Source organism: Tympanuchus pallidicinctus, unplaced genomic scaffold, assembly GCF_026119805.1.
Source record: "Tympanuchus pallidicinctus isolate F22 unplaced genomic scaffold, pur_lepc_1.0 scaffold6, whole genome shotgun sequence".
Lineage (NCBI taxonomy): Eukaryota > Metazoa > Chordata > Aves > Galliformes > Phasianidae > Tympanuchus > Tympanuchus pallidicinctus.
The window spans coordinates 37,805,009-37,824,918 of NW_026294780.1; the positions used below are offsets into that span (position 1 = coordinate 37,805,009).

At 39.4% G+C, this 19,910-nt stretch overlaps 1 protein-coding gene across 1 annotated transcript in view; it reads right to left on the reverse strand.

The window, feature by feature from the left end:
- TDRD3 (tudor domain containing 3) overlaps nucleotides 1-15,594 on the reverse strand; it is a 95,947-nt gene extending 80,353 nt beyond the window's left edge. The window contains exon 1 of the mRNA XM_052705589.1: nucleotides 15,427-15,594. Coding sequence (XP_052561549.1) covers nucleotides 15,427-15,467 — 41 coding nt within the window. The 5' untranslated portion in view covers nucleotides 15,468-15,594. The remainder of the gene's footprint in view (nucleotides 1-15,426) is intronic.
- Nucleotides 15,595-19,910: the final 4,316 nt, after the last annotated feature.

The window sequence follows — 19,910 nt, forward strand, 5'->3', positions numbered from 1 at the left end:
TCATGACATAGCACCGTTTCCTCAGGATCTCACACACACATTTCACTCCAGGCAAAGACAAAACCATAATACGCACTCTTATTTCCAACAGCTGCTATTTGTACTCCACAATAAATACAAAATTATGCTCCCCCTAAGCTTCTATTATTATTATTATTATTATTATTATTATTATTATTATTACTATTAGGGATTCCGAGAATCTGACTGAAATATGAAATAATTAAACCTGCCTTCAAGCACTTCTGTAAGGTGAGATGACATTACCTTCCTTTTACAAAACAGAATTAAACATAGCTAGATTTTGGCTAAAATTGTCAAAAAGAAACATGAGATTTGAATGTCCTGCTTGAAATAACTGCACAGCTTCTCCTCTGATGGGTCAGTATTCTATGAATTTTTAAGTATGAACTGGGTGCACAGTAATCACAAGCACCATGCATCTGGAAATTCAGACTCTAGTTCTCCTTAGCAGCCTGCTTGTACCCATCCCTACACAGAACTGCCACCCTTTCACCTCTCACTCAGCCTTCTGCATTGATGCACAGTCTTCTCTCAATCTCTGTCCACAATTAAGGAGAAGGTGAAAGCCTCAATAATAGTGGGAGGCATGTAAAGAGTACTTTCCTAAGTACGTTCAGAGAACACAACTTGGCATCTCATCTGGCTTGTCATTTTTTATTTAGGCAACATGCATTTTGTTAAATTCATAATGTCACATGCTATGAAACTTCCTCAGGACCTTAAAGGTTCAAAAATACTTCCTATACACCAGAGTTCACATAAAATACAGGAAAATATTTTCCTTAAATATAACTAACTGAAAAATTAGATGAAAGACACTTCCTTTTCAGTCTCTCTGAATTTCACTAACAAGATGTAGATGCCTACTCAAGTACCACAGTAAGGGATTCTGTCTTGCAGAAGACAGACTGTGCTTACTCTTTATATTCCACTATTTGTCTTTACAGGTGGTTTTTTTTAAGAATTTATCCAATCTCGCCTCAAAAATAAAAGAATATGTTCCTCTTGAGAGCATTTCCACATCCTTCTCCATAAACAGGACTGTCCCCATCTCTTTGATGTTAGAGATAACTGTCGGAACTTAGCAAGGTCGTTACGCTATTTACCCCTAAGAAGTTAGAAGTTAATGGCTTGACAACAAAAAATATAGCTTTCAGGTCCTTAAGACTGCTCAAATAGCCACATCACACAGAACACTGACCTCAAACTTGCTTTGTCCCTTTTTACTTTCTCTTTGCTGAGCTAAACATCATCTAGCTTTTCCACAAATAGCATAAACTTTATTAGAGAGCATTCAAAGCACAGTGACGAAGATGGCGAAGGGTTCAGAGAAATGAGGAGCAGTTGAGATTCCCTAGTTTGCTCAACTCAAAAAAGTGGAGACTTAGAGAAGACCTCATGGCAGCTACAGCTCCTCATGAGGAGGGGAGCGGAGTTGCAGTGCTGAGCTCCTCTCTGGTGACAGAACAGGAGGCAACGGCATGGAGCTGCATCAGGGCAGGGGCAGACTGGAAATTAGGAAAAGATTCTTCTCCAGAGGGTGGCTGGGCAGCAGAACAGGCTCCCCGGAGCAGCAGTCACAGCGCTGAGCCTGAAGGAGTTCAAGAAGCATTTTGATAATGCTCTGAAGGTTTGAATTTTGGGTGGTCCTGTGTGGAGCCAGGAGTTGGACCTGGTGATCCTTAGAGGACCCTGCCAACAGAACAATGCAAGCTTCAGCACAGACAAACAACGTACATGGATGAAAAGCAAAGAAGAAACTAGCAAAATAAGAATGTCATTTCAGTGAAGGCCATTTGGTTGTTTTCTGAAGCCCAGTGTTCTTTTGACACTATTCAGAAAGTATATCCAAAAAGAACGGAGAAACACCTAAGTGTTTATCACGGTAAGCTGGTAAATAGCTTTGTTGTTGTTAAATGTTTTTCTCTTTTTGCTTTAGAGGTATTTGATAGGAGTTAATATACTTGCAAATGTGAAAATGTGGTGTCAGGGAACCCACCTTCCTATTATCTTTCCAGTGTACTGAACATTAAATCAAACTTGCAATTCTTCCTTTTTAATCCCACCATCTCCTACTCTAGATTCTGTTTTTCCTACAGGTTTTACAGACAGTTAAATTCCAATCCATACTTCTATCCAAGGTATTAAAAGCTAAACACTATAGCATACACCTGCCCTTGATCTCTGCCATGCAAGAGAGGAGTACTAGCAAGAAAATCTAATGGAGAAGGATAAAGAGAATATCTAAGTTCCTAACTTCTGCTTTCAGATTCCCTGCATGAACACTAGCACCTCTCCACTGTTTCACTGCTACAGTACCTGAGTCTTTGATGGTTTCTTCTGCTGAGTTGGTCCAAGTGTTAAAAAATAAAGAGACAAAGGGGAAAAAAAAAAAAAAAAAAAAAAAAAAAGAGAGACTTGCTAACCTGAGATGCTGAGGAAAATCTCAAGGAAGTATGGAAGTTTGCTCGCTCTCAAGAAGTGGAATATCATCAAAGAAAAAGGACTACTTCTAGAACAGTGGAATATTTTCTCACAGGAGGCAGAATACACAGTTGAAATCCCCAGGTCCTGAGCTGGTACCCACTTCACTTGTTCTGAGAACAGGTGAGAAAAGCACTATGCTGAACTAACGAGTGTAAGGAAAAAAGAAATGCTTTAGCCATATTTCTCCACCATCCTTTTGTATTCAAAGCTTTAGAAAAAAAAAAAAAAAGAAAGAAAAAAAACACTCTACAGACAAAACTTTTCACATGAAGCCTGGTTTCCTCGCGTGAACAAACTGAAAAGTTTTTAAAATACAGTTGAATCAATTTTCTACAGAAAACACTGGTTATACAGTGATACAGTGTTTCCAGCACCCATGACACATGAACAAATCCCAATCAGACCAGTAAATTTCAGCTAAATTTGACAGAGAAACAGAGGTCCTAAAGACAGCAAGTTTCCTCAGACTTCACAGAAATTGGATGCTAGATAGAAGTGAGACATACAAACTAGCAGTGACGCTACAGAAAAAGGTAATAAAACATGGCTCTCAGTTTGCTGGTTATCAGCAATGAACCAGTCAAATGAAGAACCTGCTTAGCTACAAACCAGCCATAACACATGGTGACACCTGCTAGAGAGTGATACAATAAAGCAAACACTATAGAGTAGAACAGGCAACAAGGAATAGAAGAGATGATAGCACACAGATAGTGGAGAGCACCAAGGGCACTGCAGTAGGTAGTCATGGGAGTGAGAAGTTTACATTAATGTCTTTAATTTTGGAATGCCAAGTAATCACATGATGCTCTTAATCAAAACTGGAGCAGTAGACAGCAAAATATCCATCTGTATTCTGCAGAAAAATATAAGTCACAATGTAAGATTGTGGACTTGGGACAGGACTCCAACGGATGTGGATGGACATGCAAGAACTGAGACAGCATCTCAAAAATCAGCTCTCAGCTGAGAAGAAATGAGTGATCCCACTCTTCAGCTGCTGAGCAACAGAACAGGTATGTGGACTTCACAGGCAAAGGTAGTACGACAAAGATACATCTTCCACTCTGCAATGACCTATGATACCCACATCCAATCACTAAGTCTCTCAAAAGCTCCTATAACCTAAGCTGTGCCTCTTGTGATTGAAAATGACTGCCCACACTGTCACACCCACACTTCTATCCAGACTCAAATACCTGAGGAGCTAAAAGGAATCCCACTATCAAAGGCCATACACTAGCAATTTTGATACTTGGGACATAATTCATCAAGCTTAGTATGCTGTAAATTGGGGGAAAGGGAGAAAGGAAAAACACCACTTCTGCATTGTGTCATATTTTCATATATTTTCATTTTCAGTATTTTTGTCTATAATGACAGATTGTATTATACACATCTGCAATGTACTTGCACTACATTTTCTTCTTTCTGACTTCTTCAGTTCACTTATTTTCTTATCCTCCTTTCACAATTCTCTGCTTTCTGCCTACCTTTCTTTATTTGACAGATACAAACCAGGTCAAACATACAAATCATCTTTCTTTTGAAGATTTACTACAAAGAATAGGATTCCTCACTGTGAAAAGACTGGAAAAGGGGCTTAGAGTAACTGTATGGTCACAAGCAACATTAAAAACATTGGTTATTCACTGTCTCAAAATTAGCAAGTGGGAAATCCAGCAAACTTAGGAATAGAGTTGTTAATACAACAGATGAAGTTATTAATCAATATTCTGTGGCTATCAAAATTTTACATGGGTTCAAAAAACAATTGCACAGACTCATGCAGAAGAAAGATATCAAAACCTACTTAAGAGAAAAGAAATGTTCCTACAAGGAATTTCCTCAACCCCAGTAGTTAAAAGCTGGGAAAACATTCTCAGGAATTATATCCGTGTATCTGCCACACTCACAGGCTTCTACACAGGCATCTCTTCTTGGACATGATCAGAGACAGAACAGGGGGACAAAAACTTGGATGAACACAGCAAAGGAAAGTGTAAAATCATTAACTGAGATGACACTGCTTAGAAACTAAGCTAGGAAAAAGATGTGTATTCAACAATTCAAACACAAATCAATGTTTCCATACACTGATAAAAGACTAACAACATACTGGGGTGCATTAGTAAGATAATAGCCAGCAAACCAAGAGATGCTACAGTTCCCCACCTCCCAGAAGAAAGTCACTTAAAAATTTTGCTCCTAGTTTCAGGAGTCTCCACTCTGAGAGAAGACCCACAACCTGAATACAGTACAGTGGGCCTGGACCACAAGACATAGGAGAAGCAGCTCAGAGTTTGATGGGTTTATACAGATCAGAGAAGAAAAGGCCAAAGGAAGAACTTTTTCCTTCCAACTACCTGAAAATGGCTTAAGGAGACAACAGGTAGAATGAAAAGACAAAATGCAAGAGAGACATACAGAAACAAGTGAAATTCCCACTGGCAGTGAGAGATAAAAAGAATGTTCCCACAGAGTGGCTGAACAGAGGAGCAGGCCTCCCTGCCAGTATCAAAAGCTTCAATGGAGAAGGCCTTCAGCAAGCTGATCCAGCTTGGGAGTTGATCTGCCTTGAGCACCTGCTGTGATCTATCCAGAAGCTTCTTCAAGCCAAGTTGTTTAACTTCATTAGGTTTCTTTCATTTTTTGTTTTTGTTTTTTAATAATTAGAGTATCCCAAAAGAAAGTAAAACTTGGCACCTTTGTTAAGAAGTAACTCCCCAAAGTACCTTCTCCAAGAAACATTTTGTGTATTTTTCCCAGTAATGACACTTAACAGTTTGTTTACTAATGTTGGAATAAGAAACTTATAATATTCACGTACACAAGTAACAAAAGGCTATATTTTTAGGAGTTCAAATATAATTTTAATCATTTTTAATCACCTAATTTAGCTTATCAACTGTACTCATGAAGGAAACAATTAACATTTCTCAATTCAAGCTATAAAAATCTCACTTTATTACCATACAGAAACAGCACTGAACCATAAAACTACAAAATGAAACTTGGAAACATTATTAATTGGTATTTTGTTATTAAAGCATGTCTTCCATATCACTGTCAAAGACCTGGACTACTTCTGTGTCAAGACACTTCATATTAATTTCAGAAATAATAGAAGCTTAACGTCCCCAGTGCCCACTGACTCACAAGGCAAGTTGCTAAGCAAAAGCCTTCAGTTCTACTTGAAATATTCAAAACAGAATTATCACCAACCAGAGTCCTCGAGAATAGCTGCTGTGGTTACAGGGTACCATCCTTACAAAATTGGTTTTAATGCACTAACAAAACCTCTAACTTTTGAGGACACCCTGATCACATCCTTCCCTGCTAAACACCAAAAGTGACAAAAAAAAAAAATTAAAAAAAAAAGTGCTATTATTGCCTGCTGCAAAGAAAAGGATGAAAGGTGAGTACTGTTAAGAGGTACACGTTATAACTGAAATTGCAAAGTAGAAAAAAAAAATTTTTCTACTTCTGTGGTCACCAATGCTTAAAATATTAATCTATTACAAGTAACTGCAGAATTTTCACTCAAGATATCAAGTGTTCTTGCATACAGGTACATTGTTAACCATGCAGCAGTGACAGGTTTCTTCTATTCTATTTTACACTAAAAGCAGGCATTTCTACAGACCTTTAAAACTAAATTTATAGTACATTCCAAGATACATACAGATGTGTATACCTGAGCACTGTAAAAGAACACACACAAAAACTAACACTGTTTCCAATCAATAATTTGAAAAGTTTGACAAGTGGCAGTAGATTAGTAACTGGAGCCTTACTAGCAATGACTGAAAGAACAAATATGAACTTCTGTAGCTGTAGCCAATTAACTCTAGAACTGAAAAAACATTATTACATCCATTAAAGAATTCCCAAAAAATTATTCCCATGTTGCAGCTTATCAGCTGCATGAGCTATGGAGCAGCCTAATTTAACCACTGACTTACAGATACAGGTCTGTAAAAGATGGGCTAAATTAAGCAGAAATGAAACACTCATAATTTCATTTTGAACAAATATACAGAAAGATTCTTTTCCTCACAGTAGCATTTTTTTTTATAATTAAAAAGTCTGTAGCTATCGGAGCAATTTTTTTTTTTTTAACAAGAGCAAACAATTTTTCAAAGTTAATAATTAAAAGACCAGATTTCACACAAGAAAACTGCACTGTATGTCACTGCTACTCTTTTAAAGAAGAAATTAAACAGTGCTCACTTTTGTACAATTTCAATTCTTTAGAAATATCAGGTAAAAAAAACGGGTATACAAGATCTTAAACTATTTGGCTTGAACTGTCCCGATTTAGTATTTTAGCAAGAGTTATATTTCACATTGAAACACTGAAGAAATACATCTAACCTGCCAGCCAGCAGATACGTAACAGGAAAGCAACGTAAAGTTGCTTACAGGAAAGACACGTTAGAGATTACTATTCTAAATGAATTCCAATTTTTCCATTTATTCATGTTGTCATCATATGGCAGCAGACAGCTTAGGAATCAAAACGTAGCCTAAGAAAACAGAAAAGAGAGCAAAATAATGAAGCAATTGGAAAGAACTTTCTTCTTCCTTTCTCCTCCCTCTGCCAAACTTGGAGGATGTAATATGCTAGTAAAAGCTATCAGTATATTGCAAGGAAATCTTTCTTCCACCTCAGAAAGTATGCAATAGAGATTTATTTTGTTTTTTTGCCCTTCAGAGAATCCAAAATTATAATAAGCCTCAGCTATGAATTTCTGTAATAAATGTCTGATCAAAAACTGAAAACTTGGTGGATTAACAAAACTTAAGCACGTCAGGCACAGAAAAAAAAAGTTTTCATTTCCTCATCCCACAGGGATTTTCTCCTGTTTATTTAAACCTTCAACAGCAAACCCTGGAGAATATTCAACAAATGTTTTAGGGCCAATTTGACAGCAAGAGACTTCATCAGTCATATAAAAAAAAAAAAAAAAAAAAAAGATTTTACATACCTACCTTTATTTAATGACACAATTGCATTGAAATCATTATATGTTCCTTATTCAAGAACACTTAACTATAAAACAAGCTCAAATTGATTTAGCTTTTAAATATCATGTAAAATACTAAGCACATACTTTGATATGTCTACTTCCTTCATTTACTCCAATTTACATAGTTATTAAAAAAATTATTTTGTACCAAAAACTAGGAAAAACACTGCAGATAGTACTTAAGTGAAAAAAAGGAACTTGAGAAGTGCTTGTCTCAAGGCAGAGTTTCAAGCTGCTTCTTAGACCAGCTGAAATGCAAATCTCAAGTCTGTCAGTAATGATGAATTACAGAGATTTCTGTCTGTATATGATACGTATATTACAGCTGAATTAAAAACCAAACCACTGAACAAGTTTTTGAAACCAAGAATCATGGCCCTGTTCATTATACATTCTGTTTTCAAGGAGCAGTAGTTTGATGCATCATATTTTTACATAAGCATCCTCTCAGCAGCTCATCACTTTAACACAAAATATGCCTCATTCAGAAATCAGTACTCTGCACAAAACCAGAACCAGACCCTCAGAAACCACCCACTTTTCTTCACTTCCTTCAGTGACTTTTTCTTCTCTCTCCTCCGGACAACAGCTAAAGGAAAACCTCTGTAACTTCAAGTGCTGTCATCTGTAAAACAGAAAGTATGCTACCAAGTTGAAAAATGACATGCTTCATTAGTATTACCATTCTAAACAGTAATTAAGAGTTTAACATCTCTGCCTTAAAACAAGCTTAGGTACAGGATCACTGTGTAACAAATAAAAAGGAATGTTCTTGGAACCTGCCACTAAACTTAACACAATCCTGATGCCTTGAAAGCCTTCCCCACACCCACTGTACAACCAAAAGATGAAAGTATAAACATGCTTCCATAATAAATGGTGTTTCAATCTGTATTTTTCTATGAAGCAGTAATACATAAGAAGATAATATAGCTGCTGAATTCCCCATGCACTGCACTACCATCTGAATTAAATAAGCAATTTTCTATTTTCATAAAATGGGAAAAATAACATTGGCCTCTTGGGATCCTTAGACAGTACAAATTTCTAGCCAGTGTTTTAAAGACATATCCTGATTTACATCCATTAAATGGTTTAAAAATTGAGATAACTACAAATTGAATTTTACAACAGTAAAATAATATAACAAAGTGAAACTTCCACAGATTCTAAAAACGTTAACATGAGTCAATACAACTACTTAATCTGAGGAGAGACTTCACAATAAGCACACACAGTTACCTGGAAGTAATAGAGGTGATGCAAAAATGTCAAGACTAAATCTTCAGATTAAATCTAAGGATTTTACCAAGTAACATTCAGAGACGTGCCCCAGATAAGCTCACTAACTCCAAACCTCAGTAAGATAAGGTAATCTTTTAGCAAGTGGCAGTCCTGCTGTATGGTGGATGCCAGGAACAGCCCCCGCAATCAGAATGTGCTGGACAAGAAATCTTGAATGCTCTGCTCCTTGAGAAGATCTGACACTCAGTAACTTTTAACAGGCCACAGCAATTTGACTACAAAAGACACAGAGTAAAGAGCACTGTCTTTCTTCATCTAGTGAAATCCATTATTTTACCTTTTTTTTTTTTTTTCCTCCTTTTTTGCTGAGATACAGCTACAAATACTGCTTCTCACTCATACTTCTTCAGGAAAATGTTGGCTGCTACCCTGAAGCATTAAACAGCACATAAGGCTGGGTCCATGCCAAAGACTCAGCTGCCACTGAGAATATCTTGAAACTGTCTGAACAGACATAGTGTTTTCTCTTCTGGCTTTCCTCAACAGCTTTTTTTTTCCAGACATGTCATTACACAAGAAAAGAACTATCCCAGAGCACCGTGCGAGGCAAACAACAGGAAAAAAAAGCTGATCTTGACCATATTCCCCAGACAGTGCCCTCTGTCAAAGACGCAGGTTCAGCAGTCAGCTTCCTAACTTGGAATAAGTCTTCTCATGCTGTCAGTTAATGCCATTACTCCCATTTCTAATACATAAGCTCTATTTCTCAAAATGAAATGCTCAACATGACCCCAATGCAAGAATACACTACATGCTTCAACTATTTTCTTGAGTTACAAAGACTATTTAAGCCAGTATCTTCCTTTTTTCTTTTTTTTTCCCTCTCCAAAAGGGTGCAAAGATGTTCCATCAAAAACTGTGTTAGTCCTGGAGCTGCCCAGTCTTCCTAAATTATGACAACACAATTAAGCATTATATTAAATGTGATCAGAAACACTTGCATACTGTTAGTCCCCCCCATATAGCCTTTCCTTCTTTCCATCAGCTGTATAAAATTAACTTTCTTGGAATTAAATATCCTCCTTTTGCTCAAAAAAAAAAAAAAAAAAAAAAAAAAAAGTCAAAAATATGTGCCACTCTTGAAAATATGAACAAAATGAAAACTTGACAAATTAGCCTAAAATTTATTTTTATTGTATTTTTTACAACTATCACAGATTAAGCAGTCTACAAACTATCAATTAATTGCACGGGATATTTAAAAGCCAAGGTTTCTGAGCATAATTCTGCTAAATTAAGTTTCAGGAGAGCTTCACATCTTTATGTATTCCTACACATATTGTTATATCAAGCTGTATTTTACTCAGGAGTGACAATTAAGAAAAATATGCAAACCTGAAAGCCTACTTACCATCAGCTTATTACTAACATGAATAAGAACATCTTATCCCAAAACTGCCAGTTACCCCAGCAGCTAGCTGCTCAGGGGGCCTGCACCTGGCAAGTGTGAGCACACAGAAGCTGGACAGAGCAAAATGGATCAGCCTCAAGAGTCTCAAAAATCATGGAACAGAATTACAGAATCCTTAGATTTGGAAGAATGTGATCTCAGAAGGCAAATCCTTTGCAAAAGGTTTTCTCCCAAGACCTGGCTTCATTAGTTGCTGACAGAGAGTTTCCTTTCACCTTTTTATGCCGGTATCATATCTTAAAAATAAGAACAGAAATGGTGCTCATCCAGTCTAGGTCTACAGCATTTCCCTTTCTCCAAGGGTGGCCAGAAGTAGATGATTCATGCAACAAATGAAGCACCTCTCAATATGTGCTGCTTTACAAATCATTCCCAGCATCCAGCCATCTTAGAGCTGGCAGTTAAACCCTACCTCAAAGTTCCTAACTGATTTAATCTAATTAATATTTTAGCCTACTTATATTCTTCTGCTGCAAAATATAATGCTCCACTTCAGATGCACAATTTAATTACACATTGAAGCTACTTTAGTTTTCATCAAGCAAGTTTAATTCACTGGGTGGCCTAATTCTACTAAGAAAAATAGCTGTCTGGCTTTCTATTCATCATTTCTGTATGCTCTGCAGATTATTTACAGACCTCTATCACCTCTCCCTTTATTATTGTGCTTTCCAGACTAAAGATCCATCTTCCCAGCACTGAGAAACTTCCACACCTCTTATTCACTTTTTCACTATCTACAAAACCTTTGCTGTGCTGGGGTGATTACACTAATGTAAATTGTTAAAAATGCAGGTACACCATTGACATACTTAATGAACTAACAATTACTTTGTGAACAATTCCTAACAGCTTCCTTTAACAACTAATTAGTCACATACCTTTTTTTGTTTGTTTTTTGTTTTTTTTTTTTTTCTTTTTTTTTCTAACCACTTAGCAGTTTCTTTATAAGTTTCTTGGGCTTGTTACCTCTAGCAGAACATTTTGTACAACATTGGACCTTTTCTGCTCCTGAGTGTCAAGAAAAAAAAAAATATATCCATTTTTATCTACCCACTGTTTCTGAACAGGCAAGACTTAAACTGATCAGACCAGCCAGAAGGGAATACACATGAACAATAAAAACAAAAGTATCAAAAATGCATGATGCAGCAATTCACCGTGTACTGGCACTTTAAGCTTTCTTAGTACCAACCAAAATTCATAAAATGCATACACCACTACAAGAGTATAGAGCAACACAAAACAGAGATGCACCTTTGGAGAAGACTCCAGGGAGACCTCATTGTGGCCTTCCAATACTTGAAGGGAGTACATAAACAAGAGGGGGAACAGCTGTTTATATGAGTGGATAGTGAGAGGATAAGAGGGAATGGTTTTAAACTGTGACGAGAAGGTTTAGGTTAGATATTAGGAGGAAGTTTTTCATACAGAGGGTGGTGGCACACAGTGGAACAGGTTGCCCAAGGAGGTTGTGGATGCCCCATCCCTGGAAGCATTCAAAGCCAGGCTGGATGTGGCTCTGGGCAGTCTGGTCTGCTGGTTGGCAACCCTGCACATAGCAGGGGGGTTGAAACTAGATGAGCATTGTGCTCCTTTTCATCCCAGACCATTCTATGGCATTCCTATGAACCATGGTTATCCTTCTGTCTAAAGGCTATCTTTTGCCCAGACAAAATATTGTTTAAATAATTTTGAAAGTATATGAAGCTTTATAAGACTGTGTACTTTTTGCCTCAGACTTACTACTTCTTATGGCTCTGTACACTGCAATAAAAATAACTTGTACTCTCTGACAAGGACCTCATTTATACATTGTGCTGTACTACGAAACTCTTTAGTCATCCAGCTGTCATGTCTCGCTTTCCCACAATTGGAAATCAGTCACCACAAATTAGATCAGTGAGACCAGAGGCTAAATCTACTGTAAGATGCAACATATTGTTTATTTTCAAAAACATATAGGCATTTCAACATAATAAATTCTGAACTTCCCCAGCTATTTAGTACACTGAAGAAGTTTTGGGTTATCTTCTTTTCTTGTGAAAAGCCACCTAGGTGACTTTCAAAAGCAAATGAAAAACAGTGTTGCAAGCCAGAGAAATATTCTGCAATTCGTGGTTTTCATAGGGAGGGTACAAATCTGCAGTTCTTTTTGACTTCATGGCTTCTAATAAAACTGGATTCAATTACTAGTTTCCATTGAGGCCTATGTTCTAATGAGAATATTGGAAAAATTGTTCCAAAATTCATGAACAGAACCATAGCAGTAAAACAGGGCAACGCTCTCTGCATGTTTGGTAACTAAAAAAAGAGTTAACATAGAACTTTTATTCCAAGACAAACTATATTTTCCATTGCAAATTAAAAGTGGAGCCAGTACATATTCTCAGATGCAGTATCCAAAGCAGTGCACAAGGAAACGTTCTTGCAGCTCTCTTTAGAAGTACACATTTTTTTAGGTGGTCTCTACAGGAAAACGACTCTGCACACACACTCTGTGCTCACAGAGTAAGCTCTTTACTCATCATCAGATTTCTTTTTTTTTTAATTAAAGCAGCATGACCTATTTTAGGTACCAGTGCTACATTTACTATGTAGGGAACTTCATCATTCAGAAGCTTAACATAAATACTTGATATAGTGAAGAGAATCTTAAAGGCTAACAGTACAAATTTGCAGGACATTTTGCAACAGATGACTCTTAAACAACAGCTGTTTGAAAAATACCTAGATATTTTACCATTTTAACTACATTATGTTAGTATTTTATTTGAAAAGCAACTTTCCCTCATATTTGAAGTTAAAACGATAAAAACTAATTGTGAGAACAAAGACAAGTGTGTGTCTGTATCAACAAGTCTTACTTTTAAAGACCTAATGAAGTTGTGGTAAAATCCTGCTGGATTACAAACCAGAAGGTTTGCAACTCTCAAAGAACAATATCTTCCTAAATTGTTTGAAACACAGAACGGTGCTTCAGTAAACGAGCACCGAATTCCCCTTGTGAGCTCAGCTCTATTTCCATGCTAGAAAATGTAGCACTGTGACATGAGGTGATTGCAACAGTGGCAACCAGTTTGGTACAGAACTGATGATCCACCAATGCAGTTTAGTCAGAAACATACTACAAATCGGCTAAGTGTCAACTGAAGGCTTAGTAGTACTTCTGTTAAATGACTGTAAGATCTACTAATAATATAAGGATGGATGTATCTTAAGTGTAAGAGCAGCAGAACATTAGAGCACATGGACACCTAGGTTATTTTTTTAAAAGTACATGAACTTCACTGAATATTCCTGAAGCTTTTTTTTTTTTTTTTTCACTACACTTCATGTTACTCAGAAATATACGCATTCATTTCCTTTTCCTTCATATCTCCCTTCCCAATGCAACTAGGCCAGGGCATAACTCCAGAGGACCCCATAATCAGCCCACTGCTTGCCAGATCATATTTCAGTCTGCCTTTGGCTCACACCTGGCATAACTGCAAGAATAACAAATGTTCATTGCCATTCAACTGAATATGCCACAGGGGATACAGGCAAAACACTGAGGAGTAACAAAGTTTCACAGGCACCTCATATTTGGCTGCCAAAACTAAAAGCAGTCTACAATCGCACTCTTCTGACTGACAAAGTAGTAAAACGCCTAATAACTGAAAGCTGTGTAATAAAACTTGGGATATATAGTAGAAAAAAAAGAAAAGAAATCATAAAAGTAAAATCACTCTTATAGAAACTTTCTCTTTTATGGAGCTCAATCAGAAGAGAAGAGGTGTGTCAAATTACGGCCAACAGCTCCCTTTAAAAAAGCTGATGTTATGAAAACTAGCACAGTTCTGATTCTTTCCACTCACCAATTGCAAGGAATCATAGGACTGTATACTCTAGAACAGGGCTTCTGAAACATGAGACACTCAGCCAGGAAGGCCTGAAGACAATAAATTTCCTCTGTCTGGTTTGTATTATCAGTAAGCAATTCTGTAGAAACTACCCAAACCACTCAATGCCTGTTTTAATGCCTTATGTGTTAGCCATAAATGAAAATACAATTCAGAAAAACCACTAAGTTTAACGTCACAGTAAAAATGCCCAGAAAATGCCATTGGAAATAACTATGTTTCTCTTTAACCGTTTTTTTCTCAATTACAGCCAAAGTAAGCTGTTTCGTGCCTTGGCAGTCAACAATAAGCTTTTGTTTTGTTAAAGACTCGCAAGTGGTCAAGGAGACAAAGCGGTAACTAGTAAGTGAATCACATCGATCAATAAAATAAATGAAGAAATAAATCGGCTTCCAGTCAACAGTGCCACAACACCTCCAGGCTAGCAAATAAGATGTGGAGACTGCGCTAAGCATTTGGAAAGTACAACACCGAAACAAAATGTCCAAGTTAGGACTAACTGAATATCTGGATTCGAGCCTCAAGTGTGTATTCAACCTAATTTAACTCCACTTGTTCAATCTTACCTTCTCTGCTGAAAGGGTTCCAACAGTACAGAACAAATAAAAGTAATGAAGTTACCAGAAAGCTCCATCCCTCCTGGCACTTCAGTTGGGATCCCACTAATACCAACCCAACGCAGATCTCAGCAAAACACAGCCCACGAAGGCGTATCCCAGTAGGTCCTGAGTCCTACAACCCACAGCAAGGCAGAGCTGCGCTCACACCACAGCTGGGCCCGGCCTAGGCCACGCGAGGCCCAGCCACCGTGGGCCCAGCCTAGGCGCGCACTGACCCCGGGCAGGAGAGCTGTGAGGGCTCTGCCCGCGGGGGTCCCACTCTGCGGGGTCACCAAAGGCCTTCCCCCATCACCTCGAGCACAAGTGGCTCCCTGACAAATCCCAGGCAGTAGGGAAGGAGAGGCGAGCCCCTTCGCAGAGGGCTTTGCCTCCTGCCTTCAAGCCGTAAAGAGGAGGAACGTCACCATGAGTGCTTCGCTGAGAACTGGCAGCTCCGAGAAGCGAGTCACCGACCAAACAAAAGAAACGAGAACCACCCCTCACAGCCCCGCACCTCCGTCCTAAGCTCCCCACAAAGACTCTCGGCCGCGACCGAGGCAGCCCCGCCACCCGCAGAAGCTCCCCTGCCCCGCGGCATGGCGCCGGGCCCGCCGTGGCCTATCGGAACGTGGAGGCCCGGGCGGCCCAACCGCACCACTTACCAACCCGACTCCGACAGCGCCGCTCTCGCCCTGTCGGCCATGGCGCCTCCCGTTGCCGCTCACCCGCTGTGCGCGGGGCCGGGAGCCGCGAGGAGTCCGTCGCTTGCAGGAGAGAAGTGGGCCCGCTCGTCTCTCCAACCCCTATGCCCTCTCCGGGCACCCGGCCCGGCCAGTTCTCCGGCGCACGGTAGGGGCGGAGGCGGCGCACGCAGAGACGAACAATACCCGCGACCGGCGCCAGCCTCGTTCCCTCCCCCTGCGCGGCCGCGACGTGGAAGAGGGAGCCCGCCTGCCTGGAAGCCGCCGCCGCCATGGTGAAGAAGGGAACAGCTGAGGGCGGAGAAGAAGGCGCTGCCGGGACGAGGTGCTGCGCCTCGTGCTTCTTGCCTCGGTTTATCCCAGGCCTGGGACCTCTCGGTCAGGGCAGCCAGGCGGAGCGAGGCATCTCCACGCATCCCTGATGGGGGTTTCCACCGAGGAACGATGTTGTTGGCCAATAGCCTGCTTCTTCTCTAGAAGGAAGAATAATACTGCAAAGAGAACAGTATAAATATATATAAGTAAAAGTAGTAGCATTGCTAATTGATGTTGTGTGAGAAAAGAGCTCCTTCCAGGTCCTCAGGCTGAGTGTTGGGGATGAGAAGTTCTTGGAGTGATAGCATAAAAGGCTCGTTCTGTGTTCATGTCTCTTATAATGCTTTGCTCAAAAATGCCATGTTCTGAAATGAACATGGAGTTTTATGGTCTGTCTTCTTAACAAATATATATATATATATATATATTTTTTTTTTTTTTTTAAATGTGACATAACTGCATGCATCAGTACAGTACAGGTTAGGGGCTGACCTGCTGGAGAGGAGCTCTATGGAGAAGGACCTGGGGGTCCTGGTGGACAACAGGTTGACCATGAGCCAGCAGTGTCCTTGTGGCCAAGAAGGACAATTATATCCTGGGGTGCCTTAAAAAGAACGTTGACCCCAGGTCAAGGGAGGTGATCTTACCCCTCTACTCTGCCCTGGTGAGGATACATCTGGAATACTGTGTCCAGTTCTAGGCTCCTCAATTCAAAAACAGACAGGAATCTTGTAGAAAGAGTCAAGCAGAGCACAACAAAGATGATTTCTCCTGTGTGAGGAAAGAGTGAGACATATGTGACTCTTCAGTCTAGAAAGGATTGAGAAGGGATCTCATAACTGTTTATAAATGTCTAAAGTGTGGGAGTCAAGTCAATGGGGTGGACTCTTTCCAGTTGCAAGCAACAATAGAACAAGGGGCAATGGGCTGAAACCTGAACACAGGAAGTTCAGTACTAACACGAAGAAATTATTTACTGTCAAGATGATGGAGTAGTAGTATAGTCTGCCCAGAGGTTGCAGAGTCTCCTTCTCTGGAGATATTAATGACACATCTGGATCCCTACTTGTGCAACCTACTGTAGGAAACCTGCTTTAGCAAATTGTTTGGATTTGGTGAATTCTAGAGGTCGAACCCCTATAATTCTGTGATACATTACTACTGTTAAAGGTATCTAGTTAGCTCAGTTACCAGCTGAGCAATAACCAGCCTTTCAACATGAGCAGTTCATGAGTTAAGAAAGGGCTAACCCTAGTCCTGGTGCTCAAGGTTTCTGCCTGCAGGTGAGTGCAGCTACCTTCTGAAAAACACTGAAGGTTAACATTAGTCAGTCATATCAAGGAAATTCTGTAGTCAGTCAGTGCCAAATGTTAGTTCTCTGGTAGTATATGGAGATTTCAAAACCTAGCTGCTAGCTCTGATACCCTTCATGGGTCACTCTCATCCTTGGGATGTTTTAATTTTCATCTCCAAGTCAAAGCTTGCTATTTTTTTTCTTTATCCATCTGAAAGCCTGGCTTTGCTGTGCTTACTAAAGATCACTCGGAAATTTTACTTGTGACAGCAAGTCACAAGTAAGTGGTTCAATGGTTTCAAGTCACAAGCTGTGACTTCTGCTGTACTGACCAACACCTCTTTCATTCATGCTGCATTGAATTTTCTTACATATCATAGAGATACACACTCTCAGACAAAAGTTTTGTCACCAAAGTATATGGTGTCCCTCTTGGCTGCTGTTTTTCAAGAAATTACACTTTTTAATCAATTGCAACAAGTTTGACACAGAAGAAGGAAATAAGACCTATGTTGTTTGGATGAATCTGAGCAATTTATTACATTGTACATGTAATAACTCTTGAAGATTTTCTGCTCTGGAGCACTGACAGGAAGAATATACTCTAGCCCTCAAATAATCAATCTCTCCTTAAAATTGATTGACACATGCTGACTCTTCCAGCAAAATCCCAAAGCAACAAGCATCACACTCACAGAAAGTTTAATCCATGTGCTCATCATTAAAAAAAAAAAAAAAAAAAAAAAAAAAAAAAAAAAGTTAACTAGGAAACTGCAATGACACATTTTTTTTAATGAAAGTATATTGTACATAGCAATTGCCAGAGCCACCTGCCTAGTTTTCCATAAACTGAGACAACTCAACCAGCCATAATTTTTGTGGACTGAATAACCATATGACTTTTGGGGATTTTTAAAGTTTGTACAGTCCCCTATCACTTCAGATGGAATGAGCTTTGTAAAGTAATACTAAGAAGAACTAATAAGAGCTAAAATAATATACCTGTACCAAAGTTATTAAACTAGTATAATAATGCAAGAAATTCACTCTGAAATATTAGTGGCTGGGTCACACTCAGTATTTCAGCAGTATTGCACACTGAACAGTAGCAGCTGCTGACATGGAAAAACACCAGTAGGTACTTAGAATTGTAGTGCCAGTTCACTCACTTATGCAAAATAAATGGAAATAAAATGACCTTTCATTTAGAGTCTGACCTTGCTGCACATTACATGATCAAGAAAAAACTGTAAACATTGTTGTAGCTCAAAAAGAAGTGCCAATTAGTAAAGGATAGAGCATGACCTAGCTTTCAATACTGTTTCTCACAGTACCTTTCTGGACAAAATGTCCACCATACAGCTAGACAAAAACATAATACGGTGGGTGAGCAATTGGCTGACAGGCCAGGTTCAGAGGTTTATATTAAATGGGGTTATATCAGACTGGCAGTCAGTCATTAGTGGGGTTCGGTAGGGCTCCATTTTAGTGACAGTTCTCTTTGACATTTTCAAGAATGATCTGTATGCAGGACTTGAATGCACGCTAGGTAAGTAAGTTTGCAAATAAAATTAATTTAGGAAAAGCTGTTGACTCCCTCAAGAAAAAAAAACAGGCTTTGCAGAGAAATCTTGATGAATGAAGAGTGCTGAGCAATCACCAGCCACGCAAAGTTTAACAAGGGCAAGTACTGGATTCTGCACCCAGGACAGGACAGTCCTGAATAAATGCACATAAATGTGCAGGCTGGGAGACAAGAGATTGGAGAAAGGGACCCCTGTGGAAAGAGATCTGGAAGTTCTGGTTCATTTTGAGTTGAATCTGAGTGAGTAGTGTGCCCTGGCAGCCAAAATGGACAACAGTACCCTGAGGTGCATTAGGCCCAGCACTGCCAACTAGGCATGAGAAGGGGTTGTCTCACTCTGTTCTGCACTGGTGCTACATCACCTTGAGTACTCTGGGCACAACAAATACAAAAAGGTCATAAAACTATTGGAGGCTGTCCAAAGACAGCTATGAAAATGGTGAGAGAGCTGGAGGACAAGATTATGAGGAACTGCTGAGGTCTCTCAGTTTGTTCAGCCCAGGGAAGAGGAAACTGAGGGAAAACCTCATGGCAAGTGCAGCTCCTCACAAGAGGAGCAGGAGAGGAGCAGAGGGGCAGCACTGATCTCTGCTTTCTGGTGACAGTGACAGAACTTGAGGCAACAGCATGGAGCTGTGTCAGAGGAGGTCCAGATTAGGAATTAGAAGATTCTTCCCCAGAGGGTGCCTGGGCAGTGGAACAGGCTCCCCAGGGCAGTGGTCACAACACCGCGCCTGATGGAGTTCAAGAAGTGTTTGGACAGTGCTCTGAGACATGGGGTTTGAAGTCTGGGTGGTCCCCTGTGAAGCCAGGAGTTGGACTCAATAGTCTTTAATGGGTCCCTTTCAACTTGGGCCTTTTCAACTCGTATTCTGTGATTCTAGCATAGTGAGAATTACAGACTTTATGCATTACCTCATGTTAGCTTAAGGCATGGAAACTTTTGCTTGCTTAAATCTTCATGAAAATCACCATGCAATTATATTGACTATTTAAGTCAGCATATGTTTATGTCATGGCACAGAACATCATCTATAAAGTAAATGTAGTAACCAGTGCTGTCTTTTATAAAGGTTTGCAGGCATCAGTTCTAACAAAGTCACATGCAAGCTGAAATATATATATATACACACACACATACTTTCTGTATATAAGTTCCCATTAGTGCATGTTTCTCTTTATGAGCAGAGGGCACTGCCTGATCTTTGCTGTTTCTAGCTACTGACAGCTGTGTTGCAATGTGAGGTAAAT